At 32.6% G+C, this 20,579-nt stretch overlaps 1 protein-coding gene across 6 annotated transcripts in view; it reads right to left on the bottom strand.

Moving 5' to 3' along the window:
- TFPI (tissue factor pathway inhibitor) overlaps positions 1-20,579 on the bottom strand; it is a 92,976-nt gene that overhangs the window by 6,011 nt on the left and 66,386 nt on the right. For 5 of the 6 annotated variants that reach the window (XR_011649243.1, XR_011649242.1, XM_058300515.2 and 2 more), the window contains 3 exons: positions 11,805-11,843; positions 8,370-8,546; positions 6,373-6,468 (listed from right to left, as the gene is read on the bottom strand). Coding sequence is in view for 4 of the 6 variants with exons in the window: in XM_058300515.2 (XP_058156498.1) it covers positions 6,373-6,468; positions 8,370-8,546; positions 11,805-11,843 (312 nt within the window). In the remaining 2 variants the exon portion in view is untranslated. Of the gene's footprint in view, positions 1-2,280; positions 2,494-6,372; positions 6,469-8,369; positions 8,547-11,804; positions 11,844-20,579 lie in introns of those variants that run through there. The other variant, XM_058300516.2, reaches the window with a different exon arrangement.

The raw sequence follows: 20,579 nt of genomic DNA, 5'->3' as shown, positions 1-20,579 counted from the left end.
GAATAAAAAGTTACTAACCTGATTTTTGCTCATTTCCAACGTGAATTTAATAATCAAATTCATTCTGTCTTGAGGTCATTATTAATAACAAGTTGTATACCGTCCATCTAGAGGGTTTATAATAGGTTTCAGAATTCAGAATCTACTTTTTTCTTTATAGGAACTGCCCACAATCCTGTATGATTGCTAAACTGTAAGGTGGTGCTCCAGAATTATTTCCACGTGTGAGATGGTTTGTTACATTTACTCTGAAATTTATACAGTAAAATTTGAGTCTTATACTCACTTTGATTCTTTACAGTGATGGCTTTCTTATTATTTTGCATGCATATTTAGCCAGTTTCCCTCTTCTCTGAAGCTAACGTTGAAAATGTGTCAGATTCTTCTTACCCACAGTTATATTTTTCGAGTTGGAGTTTATTAGGTTTGAGAGAAAGAAAGGTATCTAATCAAACTGAGTCACCAATTAAAGAGTCTGGAATCAAGTCTTGGGGGTAAGAGTGCTGAGCTAAACAGTAGTCAGAGATAGAACATTTGAAGGCAAGGATTCTTAGGTTGCTTAACCTGGATTGATTCTTGAAATGACAGGCCACAAGTCTCAGGATTTTATGAATCCAAAATCATATTTGCGTGGGCTAGTCATAGCTATTTAATAGTGTTTGGATGTGATACAAAACTAGAAACCTTATTTGTCTGTATCCCTAAAAATAGTAAATCGGGATTTTCCTAAACAACACATTTTATACAATTGCTTTTAATATTCATTTCTGTAAAGGCCATGGAGTATCCAAATAGAAAAAGAACAATCAGAGAATTGTATACAACATAGAGTAGCACAGGCTTTTCTAACCTATTCCTACCTCAGTCCAAACCAGTTCTAAACCAAGTACCAAATTCATATTACAATATGGATTTTTTTTAAAGCAAATTAGCATGTTAACTTATTGATTCGTTGTTTGTTTTGTGTTAACTTGTAAATTTGATTTAATTTCCAGTTGTATAATGGTTATAAGTTTCAACCTGCTAGTTTCCTTGTTCATATGAAAATTTTAAATAATTTTATTTATAACTTGGAAGTCTGATTTTTCCCTTTTATAGGTGTCTGATATTACTCAAGTTTGAAAAACACTGCTCTGAGGAACTCATGACTAGGGCAGAATTTTAGCTTTCTTAAAAGTACAGATGGTCGAGGAAGAAAGGGGTTAGCAAAAGCAGGCCGTGGTCATCTCGGGTGACTGCATTGGATGGCATCAGACTTGGCAGAAATGAAGTGCCACATTTTTCTTTCTTGCATCAGGGCTCCTGCCAGGAAGTAGAAGGCTTGATGTTTCCTTTCCATAAGTTATCTATTTCTGGAAGCCAGCTTGCCATAAAATCAGCATATTAGGTATTCAATTTACCATGCAGGAGTATTAAATTATGAAGGAAATTTCTATACTTCTTGGTCTGAGAACACATTATGAGAGACACCAGACTTGTTTGATTCAACAGAGTGGATATAGGTGAAGTTGGGTTCTTCAGAAATGGCAGGAGTGCTAGTGATTGAACTGTAGTCTGCAGCTAAGAGTGTAACTCTTCAGTAGATAGCAGGATATTTTATTTCCAGAAAATTCCCATGGTTCTGGTATTCCTTTGTATTTAATAACAATTTCGGCAAGAGGTCAAAAAGGTAAGAACATTCTCTTGCAAATCTGTAAGTTGGCTGTATCAGTGATGGTACTGTGCTGCTGAACAGCTATTTGTGATCATAGCACATCTTCCAGAAGACTAATGTTAAAACCCAAGTTTTAAAAAATGTATGCTTTTATTTTACTTCCAGTTTTTTATATATATTGGATCTGGCCACTAGGTCATACATTGAATTGGGTCAAAAGAAAGGTAAAGGTTCAGGTAGCCAAATGGTCTTCAGGATGATGTCCAATTACTTGCCCTTGAATTGAAGCCTGGCAGAAATCAATCTGGAACTAGGTCAGTTATGTAGGTGTTCCTTTTATCCATCAGAGAGCAAATACCAGATTGGGTTGGCAGTACGTTTTTAAAGTCTACTTGAAGATTATTGTTTTCAAAATATCATAAAGCTGATGTAGTCCCAAGGAAGCTGCGTGATGTACAGAAGCAAAGGAGGCTATGAGAACTGGGAAAATACCTGATCTTATGCATGAATAGTTAAAGGTCCACTTAAAAGCCCCAGAACCATTATAGACATTTGAGGATATTAGTTTTACATTGCTACTGAGACATTTGTTTGTGAGATATATTGAAATAAATATATTCACTGTATGTGTGTAAATATTCAAACTTTATTAATCACATTCTATCAAATATATCACATCCACCACATCAATATTAAAGAAATGTCAAACAAGTATTAACATATCAAAACACTACCCAATTCTAAAATGAAAATGGATGCATGAATACAGAAGGCGTTGAGAAATACTCGGTAAGTATGATCAGCATTCTTCCAACCATCATTTGTTCTTTCTTTTGTAACTGCGGATCACAAAATTAATAAATTAAAAATGTGAGTAATTGGCCATGTGCTTAAATCTAAGGCAAAAAGCTGGGAAAGGAAGTAGTCCATAAAATATATAATACTTGGTCTCTTCCATCAAAGACCTTATAATCTCGTCAGTGAGGCAGTGCTAACAGGAAATCAAATTAAAAAGTCTTAAATGAATCCTAGGAAACCAGGGGAGAAAAAGAGAAAGAAGGCTTCCTTATGGAAGACAGCTTAGATAAGAAGAAGAAATCAGTTAAGGTATTACACATAAAAATCATGTGAAATGAGAATGGTTAATTTGTATTAATTGTCAATGAAGAGAGCTGTCAGAATGGATAGAAAAATGTAATGTTTTAGAGATACTGGAATATACTTCAGAATAGGTAAAGGAGGAACTGATAAGGTAGACAAATTCAAGCCAAGTAGAGACTATATTAAGAAAGAGAAAGAATGAACCCATTTAGGGTTTTTAAATTTTTTTCTATATCAAAGGATATATATATATATAAAACCCTGGTTGATTAAAGATAGCCTGACATGACAAAATGGATGATATAAAAAGGTCACATAATTCATGTTGTATATGGCTATTCATAGAGATATATACACGTACATTCACACATATAGGGTTTATATCTTGTATCTCATCTCACATATGTGTGTATATATAAAATACATGAACATTATATATAGATCTATGTATATAGATACATGGGAAATCTACCTCTATATTCTCTGTCTCCCTGTCTTTCTGTCTCTCTCTCACCTATTGTGTCCATACAGCTGGTTTTCCTGAGCCAATATAAGTACATGTTTATTGTTTCAGAATATCATGTAATTTTCAAAAAATGAAAATGCTTTTCATTAAATAATAAATAAAACAAATTTATACATCCACTGTTATAACAAACTTTTCTGTTAGGGATATGCTTACAAACTTAAAAATAAATAGAGAACAGTAAAGCTGAATATTTGATGTCACCCATATAGCTTTGTAATATGGAAATACAAAAAGAAAAAGAAAAATATAACATCAATTGTGCTTAATAAGCATTCAAATATCTTAAGTTAAGAGGTCACATTTGAAGAAAATACATATTCTCAAACCCACTTGTGATATTCTGGTAGTTAAGGAGGAAAAGCAATTTTATTATTCACAGTTGTTAAAAGGAGGAAATAACCTAAGTGTCCCTCAACCAATGAATGGATAAACAAGATGTGGTATATTCATATTATGGGCTATACTCAGATCTAAGAAGAAATCAATTGGGAAAGCACATGACAACATGGAGGAACCTAGAGAATATTATGTTGAGTGAAATAAGCCAGACAGAAAAGGACAAATATTGTATGGTTTCACTGACATGAACATTATGGAGACTTAAAGAGTTGGACTATGAAGTGTAGGTTGGTGGGAGATGGAATGTGGGATGAAAAGGTGGAGAAGATGCTGGATGAATTGGGAAACGGACTTTGGCCCAGTGGTTAGGGCGTCCGTCTACCATATGGGAGGTCCGCGGTTCAAACCCCGGGCCTCCTTGACCCGTGTGGAGCTGGCCATGCGCAGTGCTGATGCGCACAAGGAGTGCCGTGCTATGCAAGGGTGTCCCCTGCGTGGGGAGCCCCACGCGCAAGGAGTGCGCCCGTGAGGAAAGCCGCCCAGCGTGAAAAGAAAGAGCAACCTGCCCAGGAATGGCGCCGCCCACACTTCCCGTGCCACTGACAACAACAGAAGCGGACAAAGAAACAAGACGCAGCAAATAGACACCAAGAACAGACAACCAGGGGAGGGGGGGAAATTAAATAAAGAAATAAATCTTTAAAAAAAAAAAAAAAGATCAAATATAAATATGTGGTAATTGTTGGATTTGATGGTAATATATTATAATGAATGTAACAAACACAGTTGATATATGAATGTGTTTGTGGCTGAAATGAGTAGTCTATCTAGGAAGATTAATGTTAATTGGAGGACAGCTGGAGGATAATACAGGGAATATGTAACAATGATTGTGGTGATAGATGAGGATTATGGTTAATATAAATACAGGAATGTTCTTCTATTATAAAATGTTGAAAATATGGTCATATATGGGAAAATATAACTAATGTAATTTATGGACTATAGTTAACAACATTGTAATGTTTTTGTAGCAAAAGCAAAGTTGATACTATATTCTAAAGGCAAAAAAAAAAGAATATGGGGTTTGGTTTTGTGAGATATGAATAAGATTAAACATTTTTTCTCAATTTTTTTTTCATAAACAAGGAGACCTTTACCACATACAGAACTCAGTCTTCCTTTCATATGATAATGTTTCAAATACTGAGAGGAGATATAATCTTCCCTCTTAGTTCAGGTCTCCTTACATTTTCAAGTCCTTCCATAAACATGTTACCAACTCTCTTTGAGATTTCTAAGGTATGGCATCAGGACTGGAGCAAGTCGCATAAATATGGTCAGGTCAGTGTGGGTCTAAACTGGATATTCACATCCCTCATTCTAGGTAAGTCACAGTCACATTTGCCAGGCTTCAGTTCTTTCTGGGAGAGTGTTTGCTTTCTGCATGCCTGATGTTCTGCTTGCTTGCTTGCTATAAATAGAGTTGCTCAAGGCCATTCTGATTCTGAATCTCATTTGATCTGTAACATAGCCAGGGTAATGAACCCCTGGCCCAGACACTACATTTCCTTTAATTCAAGGCTGAAACTCTAATAGCTACAGCATTCTTTAAACTTATGTCCAGTGGATATTTGAAACTTATCACACGGACTGTAAGTAAAATCTCCAATTTCTGCATGAGAACATATGATTTTTGTTTCCTTAAAATTAAATTTATTGATACATATTCATAAAACATACAGTCCAACCAAAGTGTGCACTCAATAGTATTTGGTATAACAACAGAGTTGTGCATTCATCCCTTCAATAAGTATTAGGGCATTTTCATTATTTCAGTAATAATGATAAAACAAAACTAAAAACAGGCAAACCAAAAAAAAGAAATCTCTACCTCTTAATCACCTTTCAAACTCTGTCCTTCCCCTGCTTTACATAGCTGCTATTTTGTTTCCATCTTTCTAATTTATCTGTACTTATATTTTGTATAGATGGAGTCAAATAATATGTCTTAGTTTCTTTCACTTGGTATATTTCCTTTTTTAAAAACCCTTAATGGAAGATTATTAATATATTACAATACATTACTATCCATAGTTTGCTTTTGTTGTATTTTTGCTTGATATTAACATCTTGTGATATTAACATACATTTGAAAGAACATATGAATTTTGTAATTTCCCAACTCTGCATTTTTGTGGGCATAACTGCTGTAGCTTTATTTAAATCTGATAAATTAGTTGGCAGGATAGAATCCAGAAGAGCCCTGCAGAAATCCAGGAGGGACTGCCTTCAGAGTGACACACCCTTTGTGTATCGTGTTCAATTACTTCCTCACCTGCCCATGACTAACACCAGACATCTTTCCGGTGTCCAATTTAAAAGCACCATAGCCTCCTTGAGACACAGTACTGCTTTTACAGTGATTTACCATCATTCATTGAAGCCGATAGTTCCAAGCATCATTTCTTAAGATAAACCTGGCATAGAATTAAATACCCTGTAAAAGTTTTTCATGTGATAAATAAGGAAAAGCATCTTAGAAAACATATCTTAAACCAGGAGAACTGTCTGTCACTTTTATGGGATTAAATATCTTGAACACTTTGAATGTCAGTATTTTATCACCCCCCATTGCTAAATCACAAAACAACTATCTTTTTAAAAGCATACATCTAATACAGATTTCTGCTCTGTTGTTGTCATTATAATGCTTTATTTCTGGTACGATAGAAAATAAGGTGCTTACCCCAAAGCCTGGAAACATTAGTAGTTTGGGAAGTCAAGGTGTTATTCTTCACAGCATCATGCTGAGTTCTAGAATCATCCACCTGAAAATCATCCACTAAAAATAATAGAGCCAATTAAAGTGGGAGAACATTGACACAACTTCATATTCATACACATGAAGCAAAGCACAGCTGTGTTAAGAAAAGTAAACGCCTAACAATTCTATTCAAACTGAGATGTTAAATTGGTGCATCTTGAATAATGGAACTTTAAATATATATGTGTATATATACATACATAAAAGTATACATTATATATATATATATAGTAACCATGAGGAATACTTCCATGAGTAAATTTGTCATTCTTGATAAAAAATTATAACAATGCTTAACTCCTCCTTTAGGTATTTTTCTGTACACATGAAACTGATGGATTTAATTAAGGGCATGGACTCCAAATAAGTACATGCTCTCAAGTTGTTATAAATAATCAAGTTGTTATAAATAATCTCACCCCTGTGCATTATTTTCAGAAAGGAAAACTAAATAATGGAACCTAATATATACATATAGTCAGATCCATGGAAACATGTTCCACTGTAGTTAAATTTCTTAATATTCTCTATTTTTCTTGTTTTTTCACATACTAACTAATGTCTTTCAGATCAAGGGAATACAGATTCATTTGCATTTGCATGGCTTACACAAAATGTGGTAAATATGAGCCTCCTATAAGAAGACTTATTTATTTATTTATATTACAAATATTGTGGGTTTATAGAAGTAATCATGCATAAAATATAGGATTTCTATATACCACCTATAGCAGTTTGATATGGTTATGAATTCCAAAAATAGATATTGGATTATGTTTGTGATCTGGTCTGTACCTGGGCATGATTGAGTTATGATTGGGGCTTTGATTGGGCCACATCATTAGGGTGTTGAGTCCCTGCCCCTTGGGGAGTGGGGACTCACAGATAAAAGGCATGGCAAAGGACAGAGTTGAAGGGTTTCTGATGTTGGAGTTTTGATGTTGGAGTTTGATGCTGAAGCTTTAAACTGGAGCCCCGGGAAGTAAGCTCACAAAGGAAAGAGAAGCCAGCCCCAGGAAGAGAGGAAACCTAAGCCCTGGAAAGGAAGGAAACTTGAACCCAGAGAGAAGCAAGACCCTGGAAGGGAGGAACCCAGGAAGCCTGAACCCTCGCAGCTGTTGGCAGCCATCTTGTTCCAACACATGAAAATAAACATTGGTGAGGGAAGGAACTTACACCTATGGCCTGGTATCTGCAAGCTCCCAAATAAATACCCTTTATAAAAACCAATCAATTTCTGGTATTTTGCATCATCTGCACCCCTTTGGCTGACTAATACACCACCCTATTATTAATACCTTGCATTAGTGTGGTATATTTGTTATAATTGATGAAAGCACATTTTATAATTGTGCTATTACTATAGCCCATGGATTAACTTAGGGTTCACTGTGTAGTACGGTTCCACAGATCTTTAAATTTTTATTATATTACCATATATACAACCTGACATTTCTCCCTTTAACCACATTCATATATACATTTAGTGCTGTTAATTATATCCACAATGTTGTGCAACCATTACCATCATCAGTTCCCAAAAAATACTTCCATCTTTCCAAATAAAAGCTTTGTACTTTTTAAGGCTTTACTCCCTATTCCCTATTCCCAACCCATCTCCTGATAACCTCTGTTCTAGATTCTGATTTTATGAGCATGCTCATTCTAATTATTTCATATCAATGAGATCATACAATATTTGTCCTTTTATGTCTGGTTTATTTCACTTAGCATAATGTCTTGAAGGTTCATCCACATTGTTTCATGTATCAGAACTTCATTCATTTTTACAACTGAATAATCTTCCATTGTGTGTATATATCACATTTTGTTTATGTATTCATTGTTTGATAGACAGGTGCCTTATTTTTTAAAGATGCTTATAAACGAAATAAAGAGGATATGAAAGAAAAACTTACATGTAGCCTTACATATCTTTTCACACTCTTCCAATGATTCAAAGTTGTTTGGATTGCCTAGGCACCCACCGTACTTGAAACGTTCACATTGTTTTGACTGATTGTTATAGAAATATCTGGTAATGTAACCTCGGCAGATTCCAGCATCTTCTTCCAAAAAACAGAATTCTGGCTTTTCTAGAAATTATAAAAGTATAAGACAGGAATATTATTTTCAAAAATATTTTGTAATTTAAATTGTTTATAAATAACTGTTTAATTTGAAGATATTTAAGGAGTACAAATGAAAAATTAAAGAGAAGAGGTTAAAAATATAACTTTATTAAAGCTAAACAATATTTAAATCTCCTATTTCTACAGTGATATCTGGAATTAGGAAAATATTGCTATTGTTATACATATTTTGTGATTGGAATTTCAAGTTCTAAATTTCTCATAGTAAATTAATAGAGCATTAACTTACCAGTTTTTTTTACAAATTGAGAAAATAAAAGATATTGGTTTTTTCTTTCTGCCATGTACTATCATTTTAGAAGTACAAAAAAAGTATGGAAAAGTTTTGGTTTAATTATTTTTTTCTAGCTTTATAAGCCTATGTGCCTCAGTTGTAGGCAAGGTATATCAATATTTCATGTTTTTGAGTTGTGAGGGTCTCATAGGGAAAGCAGTGTAGTGTGTTGCTTCACTAAGAATGGTTTTAATAAAAATAAAATTTGAAGAATAAGCTTTGAGGGGCATATGGAAGCTTCCATGGCTATTCTTAGAGGTTTCTGAATTCTTATGCTGGAATTAATATCTATATTTGGTATGACATCCTCTACTGCTATGTCCTGTTTTTATTTTTTTCCTTCCAGGCATTGGAATGACTCCAAAAATAAAGAGGCAGAAAGGAAATACATGCTCAGATATTGGAGAGGATTTGAAAAAGTCTAATACCCATTCTTTGGTAGTAAACCAGGCTAAACACAGCTGCCCCCAAAGTTGTGGCACTGTGATCTATTTTACAAGCTCCATCCACATGTATACTCTGTGAAGAAAACTGAGCTAATTTTAAAAATTATTATGATCACAACATATTGAGCTTCAATTTGTAAGGGTAAAAGCTCTAATTTCCCCTTTTTTTTTTTTTTTTCCTGTACCTGGATTACCAAAGTGGCAAACTTTTATGTGATATCTTTTTACATTTCAAAGCAAATTGTTCTATTTCAGGGAAGCAATACTCACGAGTGTATTACTATAAAAAGAGTATATACTGAATAAAGTTAATGGTTTCAGCAATAGCTGAAGATCTGCAGAACTAATCTCCTAGCATTAAAAACTTCCTATTTTAATGTAGTTTTAAAAAATCTATTTTCTGTCACTTCTCAAAATATCAGTAGAGTTATTTTATTGTTAACTGCTTCTCCTGTTTTCAGAGTGGTTGTTGCCATGTCTCATAGTAACAATTTGTAGCTAAGTGTAATATACAGGAAAAGGAAAGAAACAATTCTTTAAATTTTTAAAATGCCTTTTTAAGGTTAAGAAAAAGAACATTAATTATTATCATTTTTAGTTTTAGTATGTAGTTCTTATGAAATTTTAAATCATCTTTAAAGGGGGTAGGAGAATTTTATGTTTAACAGAACAGGGAGGGTATTAAATGGTGAGTATAAAGAAGAAATCTATAACAAATTATTCTGATAGGTATAATTAAGAAATTATACAACTCGAAATTACTATATGAGGTCCCATTCTAGGACATAAATTGATTTCAGGACAAAGTAAAAAAAATGCACACATGTAAAATAAGTCTGCTTAAGCCTACAATTTAAAAGATTCACAGGTTTACAAATTAAGAAATTAATACCCCATATTCCTCAGATAAATAAGCAAACCTTCTTACTGAGCCTGCATACACAATTCTTGCTCTAAATTTGTGCTCAGTTAAAAGTAAATAACATAGAATGCAGACTCTGTGCTATATTTCAACTTTCATGTGTCATAAGATTTTTACTATTAACTCTAGTTTGCTATTAACTTGGGGATTTTCTTAGACCAAACTTTATTTTACAGGGATTGTAATGAATCTCCACTGTCTTTTTAACTTTTCCAATGCTAGAGAACATATCACAAAATTAACTTCAAAATTATGTGCTTAGAGGTCTTCATTATGAATTGGTTTTAGCATCTAAACATTTGTTATCACTCATGAGAATTATCCCAATATCATTATTCTCTTTCATATATAATAATGTAGAATGACTGAACTTTGAATCATTAAATATATATTTTAAAATGATATATTATTTGCCTATAAAATTTTCTTTAATTTTACATTCTTGAGGAAAAGACCCTAGCATATACAGTAAATAACATTTAAACATTGCTTTTTTCTGTCATGAGAATATCATCTTTCATTTTGGTGGACAAAAATCACTATTCATAAATATCCCATTTCCTTTGAAGTTACAGAGTATGAGAATTTCACTTAACTCAAGTTTGGAAAACTTTTCTAAGGATTGATTTAATGTTTACAGGGAGCTATTTTTAAAAATTTGCAAATTAATATATATGTTCACTTATGTTGTTTGTATAAACTTTGCCACTGAATTTATTTTATTAACTTCGAATTAAATTTTGGTTAGTAAATTAAGTTTGAAGTTACCCTTGATTTGCAGAAATTTTTAACTCTTCCCCACAAAATTAAAACAAAGTAGTAAATAAAATATAATTAAAATTTTCTAGCTCTTTCATGAACTGAATTAAATAATTGTACTCTTTGTTCAAGATTTTCTCATTCAAATATAAGTACCAAAATGCTGATCTGTTTCTAGGCCTTTATCAAATGAATGTCACTTCCTTGATCTGTTAAGAACTCTTCTTGTTAGAATATATTTTAAAAAGTAATTATATTTTGCACTAAACTTAGAATAATTTAAATCACAAAGTAGTTATACACACACTAATGTTGAAAAAAGGGATTATTTATCATCAAATATCCCTACTTATCTTTGCATGTAGAACTGTTGAAAATTCAGACACATCCATTTAAGAGACCGTTAGATGAACCTTTCTAAAGCCATGCAATGCTGAGATTATAAAGGGATTAGAGATTGGAGAATTAAAGATTTGCAGCATCTAAATCACTATCTGTCAGATATTAAAATGGCATGAGTGCCTCTGGATTGTGAATGACATAATACTAAGTATTATGCTGCATTAGAATGGGATTAAATATGGTATTTATGACTTCCCCTCAAAATCATATGTTTTATTTCTAATTTTTCATTTTATTCACTGAAGGAAAACACCATTCAATTATTTTATTTCAAGGTTCTCTATTTCAGTGAAAGATCACATGGTTTTATGACCACCCCCATAACAGAGAAGCCTAGGAATAAAATTTCTAGGGGCCTTACATAAATGCTACTAACTAGCACAAAAATGAACATTCACCTTTTTGTAATTTCACTTTTGAAATCTCCTTTGGGTAATCTGCAAGAAAAACAATTTGAATATCAATGACCATACTTCATAATATAATAGATATTTCAACCCAACACACAAATAAATTAGGAGAATTTATACATTATGATTAAAATTACTTCTAAACAGAATGTCTTATTTAAAAAAGGTCAAGTTCCTTTTATTTTCTTTGAAGATTAATCTAAATTGTGTAATCATGAACTCATCTGCATTTTAATATAAAATTAGGTCTTAATAACTATATTAAAGTTTCTAACATATTCACAAATATAAGAATTCCTGGTAACTAACACATTTTCTGTTCAAATAATCTGAAGGTGATTACTTATTAAAACAAAGTAAAATATGAAAGTAATTAAAACAGCCTAATTGACATAGAAAAATAGACAAATTCTACAGAAGTTTGGGAATAGAAGTGGAAGGTACCAGAATTGTCCCCTTTACTATACCTTCCTTTACCTCATTGATTCAACTCAATCACAGATTTCATTATTACCAGATGGAAAGGAGAAATGAAGCAAAAGGCATCTGGAAAATTGTATCTGCTTTAATCTCATAGAATTAATGGATTTACTCTCCTCAAGAACTAAAATGCTACTTATAAATATACTACCATACTTCAAGTATGAATTCTAAGTTCTACATTAAATGAGAGATAATGAAATTCAAACTGAATTAAAAACACATGAAGTTTTAATTTATTCAAGTAAGCATTAGGAAGGTTGAAGGAATTTTTTAAAAAATGATCATTTCTTTTTCAGAGAAAAGCTTTGATTCAGACAGCTTATCATTATTTGTCCAGAGATAGAGGTAGATTTAGATAGATAGATTGAACAATATGAGTTGTGTTATATATTCCTTTCAGTCAATACGTCATCCTTTCTTCTTAATGCAATCAGGTAATCACTGGAGAGTAAAATTTCTCTGAAAGAGAAGGCACTAGGGCCAATCTCCTTCTTGAGTTTTACTACATTTTATTCAATATTTTTCCCTGAAAGTTTAATATATAAAAATTTATTATTGGTTATTCTGATTATATTTTAAATATTTAAGGAAACTTGATTTTTTTTCAATGTGACTAATCAATACCTAATTAACTTTTTTGATTGGATAATTGTCATAATCATTCAACTTTAAAATATTTTTCCTACGCTATTTTGGTTTTAATTTCTAGGAGTACAGGGATAACATATGCATTTAAATAACACATAATCTTAGAGTGTAAAAGTTATTATTATTCTAATCTGCCTACTGACAACAGCCACATCATGGGAACATAGAAATGCTTGATTTTTATGTTCATATAACATTAGAACAGTTGTCTCTTTGTATTTGTCTCTGGTCTTAATCCAAGTCAGATAAAACTCAGCAGGTATATACACAAATTAACAATGTGTTTTAGCACATTGGAATTTTAAGTGTATTTTTATTACTAATGATTGAGGATTCTAGAAGTATCAACAAAGAACACACTATTTTATTTTATTTTGCCAATAAAAGTCTGAAAGATATATAGTTAGATGAAGTTTGCAGCAAATTATTTTTAGTTTTAGAAAGAACATACCTTTCATTAATGATATCTTAGGGATTAATTGAAGAGGATGTTTTCTAACTTCATTTCAGTAATTCCTTGAGCTCTAACTCTAAATAAGTTCACATTTTTTATTAATATATTGCATTATAAATATAACCTAATTAGTATTAAACAAATTGAATTTAACAAACTACTTATGTCTGAATCTGGTGAATTAAGGATTTATCACTTAGTTGAATAAAAATTATTAATATTTATTTCATAATAATGTAATCATTCAAAATATTAGGATAAAATACTCAGAAGACAAATTTTGTATCATAGTTCAAGATAGGTTTCTGATTTTATAAAGCCCTATGATAACCCAAAGCATAGATAATGCCAAATGATGAGCAAAAATAAATACCAAAATGAGATTCGTGTGATTCATAGATATTTGCAACTTGTATTTGTTCCTCAACCACCTTACTGATTTTAGTTTCCAAATCCATCCAAATCTATACATGATGTAAATAAAGATATGCTCATCTGGCAGAGCTAGGAAGAGGGAGGAGTATTTAACATTTTTAGCTTTCAATTCCTTAGGGAAGCTGGGTTGTAAGATTACTTAACCATTTGCCTCAACTGCTATGACCCTCAATTCTTTACCAAGTTGAAATAGAGCATCAGTGATGAAGTAAACTGTTGATGAAAGGCAAAACAAGGAATGTTCTAAGAAGATGTATTTCACATATAAGGGGACAAAAGCATTTTAAGTGTTAGAATGTGATCATTTTTAGAAAAGGATTTCTAGGAAATAAAAAACTGATTTTCATCTTTAAAAGACTAACTTTAGAGTCTGCTGAAAATATCACCCCAGTGAACTCCCCTTAATCCTTCATAATGATCTGATGCATTTTATTAAACGGAATGATGCTTTTTTATTCTCTCATTAAAAAAAAAATCTTTTCTTTGGCAGTAGGGGATAAAATCTGAAAGCTAATTTTTTAATGCTTACTTGCCAAAGTAGGCCTAGAAAATAATCTAAACAGGGAGAAACTTGCTTTATAAGCAGAAGATTCTAGTTACTAAAGAGATCCTCGGGTTTCTTAACAAATAAGCAGCACATGAAATGACAAAGTTAAAAATAAAGAAACTGAAAGAGAATTTGAATGTTCTTTGATTCCCTGTGGAGAAAATTTTCATGTAAAATCCCTATGAAAAGTCACAAGTCATAATTAGCTTAACTTACAGTAATTAATATAAACACATTTTCAAGGGTGTTAAAAAGATTTTGCCATTCTGTAAATTTAAATGTAGTATTTTGAATGTTGTGAAGACTGACTGCCTAAAAAGCTAAATGGGATTTTAGTCTCTTTCATTTAATTCTCAAATTTCCCACCTTGCATTGTACTTATTTTTAAAGCATAATAAAAGATAATTTTGTTGTTTAGGCATACACGACAAAAGCAACTAAGCCAAGAGACACATATTTTGAAGAGTCCATATATGGATTTTAAAAGTCATTTTACAGGAATAAAGCTCTTTTATGAATTTTCATTTGGAAAACAGTCATTTTACAAATTATATTTTATTAACATTGTTACAATGCCACTGATATTTCATAGGCCAATTCTCAAAGTAAAATTATACCTATTAGGACATCACTAAAAAACAAGTGTTATGGTTTGGATCTCCCAAAAAGTCCCAAGCCCCAGTACCTCAGGATGTGACCTTATTTGAAAGTCGGGTCACTGCAGATATAACCCGTTAAGATGAGGTCATATTGGAGTAGAGTGGGCCTTTAAGCCAATATGATTGTGCTCTTATAAGAAGAGGACAAAGAGACACAGAGACAGACACATAGGGGAGAAGGCCATGTGGAGATGGTGGCAGAGACTAGAGTTGGCAGATAAGCCAGGGAACTCCAAGGATTGCCGGCCAGCAGCAACATCTAGGAGGGGGCATTGGAGAAAGCGTGGTCTTACTGACACCTTGATTTCAGACTTCTAGGTCTAGAACAGAGAATTAGTAAATTTCTGTTGTTTTAAAGCACCTATATTGTGGTACTTGGTTACGGCAGCCCTAGGAAAGGTATGAAAAATCTTTACATGTCAAAGGAGAGCTGATCATATATATCAACACTAAACATGTATGCAGTTTCTATTCTCTGGAAAATTTAGCATGCCCTTATTCTCAGGCATAGTGTTTACTACAAGCTGTATTTCTTTGTTTCCAAGTGAAACAAAACCTCAGCCTCCTGCCTTGATATGGAAGCAATAAATCATGGTTTGATTTTATATCCCTTTTTACACATCTTCCCTTTCCCTAGGAAAATGATTTGGAAAATGATTTGAAATTCCATCACAAAATAATTCATATACTTCCGTTAGTACATGATCGCTTTGCCCTGTAAATAGCTTCTCAGAATAGAGTGGACCACTGTCATCACTTTTTTTGGGAGAATTCACTGGACTGGATGAGTCCATAGTATTTATATCTATCATGAAAGTAAGCAGTATTCTTTACCAATGAAAAAAAAAACAAGTAGTATAATAAAAATATGTAATTTAGTAGTTGTGGATATAGGCAGGCATGGCAGAATAAAATGACATTGCTAATATTATTTTCAGATAATTACAAGTCCTTGAAAACATAGTCCAATTAAATCTTGCCAACAAGGACTAATATCAACAGCAATAAACATCAACATTAATAAACATCTATGTTGTCATCATATCCTCAACCTGCAGATGAGGAAATTGAGCTTCAGAGCATACATAACAAGTGGCAGAATCAGATTTGAAATAAAACATTTTGATCTTTTCAAGTTTAAAAAAATTTAAATAGAATAGAAAAATAGTGCATCTTGGTAGAAAATCATTTAACAATGTATGTGTGTGTCTATTTCTTGACCCTTTACTCTGTCCCAGTGATTTCTGTGTAACTTTACACCAGCATCATTTTGCCTTGATTTTAAGAGCTTTAGTATTTAGTTTGAAATTAGGTGATTTTGTGCTCCAACTTTGTTCTTGTGTTCCAAGATTGTTTTTGCCATGTTAGGTCCTTTGAATTTCCATAAAAATTTTAGGAGTAGCTTATCAGTTTTTACAGACACAAAAGTTTGCTGGGGTTTTGATTGGCATAGGGTTGAATCTCTTAGTATATTGGGGGAGAATTAACAAATTAACAACTTTAAACCTTTCAATTTATTAATATGTTTCATATATCTCTTTATGGAAGCCTTATTTACTTTTATTTAAGAAATATTTTGTAGAATTCATGTACAGGTATTGCACTTTAAAAAAATTAATTCCTAAGAACATCATGTCCTACAGTTTCAAATGGAATTGCTTTTTGCCACTTCAATTTCATTTTCTAGTTTTTCATTGCTGGTGTATATAACTATGATTTTTATATTGTCCTGTTATCTAGTGACATTTTAAAATTCATGCATATGTTCTTAAATTTATTTAAATATATGTTTGAGTTCTCCATGAATAGAGACAGTAATGCTTTTTGTTTTCCAACTATGGACATGCATTTTATTTTTTTTCCATCATTACACTGGCTAGGACCTCCAGCATAAGGCCTAAAAATTTGTAGTGAGCATGGACATCCTTGCCTTGCTCCCAATCTTAGGGTGAAGGTGTTCATTCTTTTGATATTATATGTGATATCGACTAAAGGTTTTTTAGAAATACCCTTTATCAGGTTGAGGATATTTTTATTATGACTGGCTATTTAATTTTGCTAATTGCTTTTTTTCTTGGGTTAGCATGAGTTATCAATGTTATTCATGTATTCTAAGGACCGCTTATATTTTATTAATTTTCTCATGTTTCTGTCCATTTTCTATGACATTGATTTCTGTTTACCTTTATTATTATGTTATTAGCACTGGATTTTTTTACTCTTCTTCTTCTATACTGGAGGTTGAATCTTAGATGATAAATTTTAAACTTGTTTTTTCCTGATAAAATATTTATAAATTGCTTTCTTTCAATTTTTTTATTGGAAAAGTTGGATTTTCTGCAGAAAAATCATGCAGAAAATGCAAAGTTCCCATATACCACTCCTCATACACAGTTTTCCCTATTATTAACACTTTGCATCAGTGTGGTAACTTTGTTACAATTTATGAAACAATATTATTATAATTATACTATTAACTATAATCCGTAGATTACATTAGGGTTCACTGCAGTCCTATGGTTATTTTAAAATTTTTATTCTAGTAACATATATACAATCTAAAATTTCCCATTTTAACCACTTTCAAATATACAGTTCAGTGGTATTATTTACATTCAAAATTTTGTGCTGCCATCACCATGATCTATTACCAAAACATTCGCATCACCCCAAATAGAAATTCTATATCAATTAAACCTTAGTTCCCCACCCCCATCCCTACCCCATTCCCTGGTAATTTATATTTTAGCTTCTCACTCTGTGAATCTGCTTATTCTAATGAATTCATATCAGTGAGAACATACAATATTTCCCCTATTGGGTCTGGCTTATTTTCACCCAACATGATATCTTCAAGGTTCATCCATATTTCACATGTATCAGAACTTCATTCCCTTTTACAGCTAATAATATCCTATTGTAGGTATATACTGTATTTTATGCATCTATTCATCTATTGATGTACACTTGGATTGCTTCCATCTTTTAGTGATTATGAATAATGCTGTTTAAACAATGGAGCACAAATATGAGTCCCTGCTTTCAATTTCCTAATTTCCCTAGTGATTTTTTCTTTGACCCATTTTGTTTTTGTTGTTATTTAAGTGTGTGTTGTTTAAATTCCACATATTTGTGAAATTTTCAGTATCTCCTCTTATAGATTTCCAGCATCACTGTATTTTGGTCAGAGAAAATACTTTATAACTTCAATATTCTAAAATTTATTTAGACTTGTTTTGTGATCTAAAATATGGGGTCTCCTGAAGAATGACCATTTGCACTAGAGAATAATGTATTTTCTGATGCTTTTGGGAGATATGTTCTAAATATATGTTAGGTCTAGTTGTTTTACAGTGTTGTTTAGGTTTCTATTTCCTTACTGATCTTGTGTCTAGATGCTCAATCCATTATTGAAAAGGATATATTGAACTCTTTCCAATTAATTTTGTACATACTATTTCTCTCTTCAAATCTGACAATGTTGCTTCATTTATTTTGGGGCTGTGCCATTAAATATATATATATATGACAGATAATTATAATTGTTATTGAATGGAACCCTCTGTTAGTATAGTGCTCTTCTTTGACCTTGTGTTTTCTACTTAGAGTCTATTTGTCTGAAATTAGTATAGCAATCCCAGCCTCTCCTTTGGTAACCCTGTGCATGGTATAATTTTCCCCCATCCTTTCATTTTCAACCTACTTGTGTCTTTTAATTCACTGTGAGTCTCTTATAAACAGGATATAGTTGAGTGCTGTTTTCTCATCCATTCTTCCAATCTCTGACTTTTGACTGAAGAGTTTAATCCTTTTACATTTAAAATAACTACTGATAATGGGAAGGCTTTCTTCAGCCATTTTGGTATTTGGTGTTTATTAGTCTTAAAGCTTTTCTTGATTTGCAATTCTTCCTTTAATAACTACTTTCATATTTATTTGATTTTTTGTAGTGTGTCATTTTGATTACTTCTCATTATCTTTCTGCATATATTTTTAAATTATTTTCTTTGGGGCTTACTATGGAGCTTGAACTTAACATCCTAAATCTATAACAATCATGTTTGATTTGGTACAAACTTAACTTCAAGAGTAAACATAAAGACTGTTCCTAAACACCTCCATTGCCCTATCTTTATGCTGCTCTTGTTACAAATTATATCTTTATACATTGTATGTCCAAAACTGCAAATCTATAATTACTTTTTATGCATTTGCATTTTTGTACCTCTAAGAAGTGAAGTTAAATACCAAAAAAAAAAAAAAAAAAAAAACCACACACAATATAATAATACCAGCATCTATACTAGATATACTAGAGACCTTAAGCTGCTTTGATCCACTGTCTAGTGTCCTTTCCTTTAAGTCTGAAGAACTCCCTTTAGCATTATTTGTAGGGCAAATTTAGTTATAACTAGCTGCCTCAGCTTTTGTTTATATGGGAATGTCTTGTTCTATCCTTAATTTTTGGAAGATGGTTTTGCTAGATACAAGGTTTTTACTGGCAATTTTTTCTTTCATCACTTTAAATATTCTACCCCATTGCCTTCTTGTCTCCATTGTTTCTGATGAAAAAAAGAGGCACTTAATCTTTGTACATAACATGTTGGTTTTCTAATGCAGCTTTCAGAAATTCTCTGTGTCCTTGGCATTCCACAGTTTGACTACTATGTGTCTAGGTATGGTTTTCTTTGAGTTTATCATTTTGAGATTTGTTGGAATTCTTGACTGCGCACATTCATGTCTTTCATTAAATTTGAGGAGGTTTTGGATTGCAGAAGTTTCACAACTGTAGCAGGGAAGGATTATTTGTCTGGGGTATCAGTGATGGGGGGATGTGTGGGGAGAGGTGCACCTGGGGCATGCCTCTATGGCATATGAATATGTTCAAGTGGTCATAGGTCATTGTCGCAGTGGGTGAAGACCCACATAATAACCAAAAGAAAATTGAAGTCCCATCCAGGGAAGTCCTGCTACATTCTCTAATAGAGCAGTAAGAATTCCCTGATTACATAAGCAGTGCCTAGTAAAGAAGGACATACCATTTTGCCAAGCTCTTGATCTTGATGGTTTTACTTATGAACTTTTCCCTGAAACTTAGCCTAGTATTACATACTGCCTAAGAGTTACTTCCTGAAAACCTCCTTGTGGCTTAACTGTGACTTCTCTCTAAGTCAAACTCAACGTATAAATGTATTACCTTCCCCCAGTGTGGGACATGACTCCCGGGGCTGAGCCTCCCTGGCACCAAGGAATTATTACTAAGTACCACCTAGCGATGCATTGGAAAAAGGCCTTGAGCAAAAGGGGAAAATATTAAATACAGAAGAGTTTTTATGGCTTAGAGATTTCAAAGTGAGTTGGGAGGTCATCCCAGAGGTTATGCTTATGCATGTCTCAGGAGGATCTTATTGGCTGCCACAGTAAACAGTGCCTCAAACAACAGGGCTCCTGAGGACTCTAGAGACATCTAGGCATAATAGGCAGGAAGACAGTCTCAGGAATTTTGCATCCTGTCAGCTGTCCTTACTTTGGAATAG

Source organism: Dasypus novemcinctus, chromosome 7 (genome assembly GCF_030445035.2).
Source record: "Dasypus novemcinctus isolate mDasNov1 chromosome 7, mDasNov1.1.hap2, whole genome shotgun sequence".
Lineage (NCBI taxonomy): Eukaryota > Metazoa > Chordata > Mammalia > Cingulata > Dasypodidae > Dasypus > Dasypus novemcinctus.
This window is presented reverse-complemented; position numbering and strand designations above follow the sequence as displayed.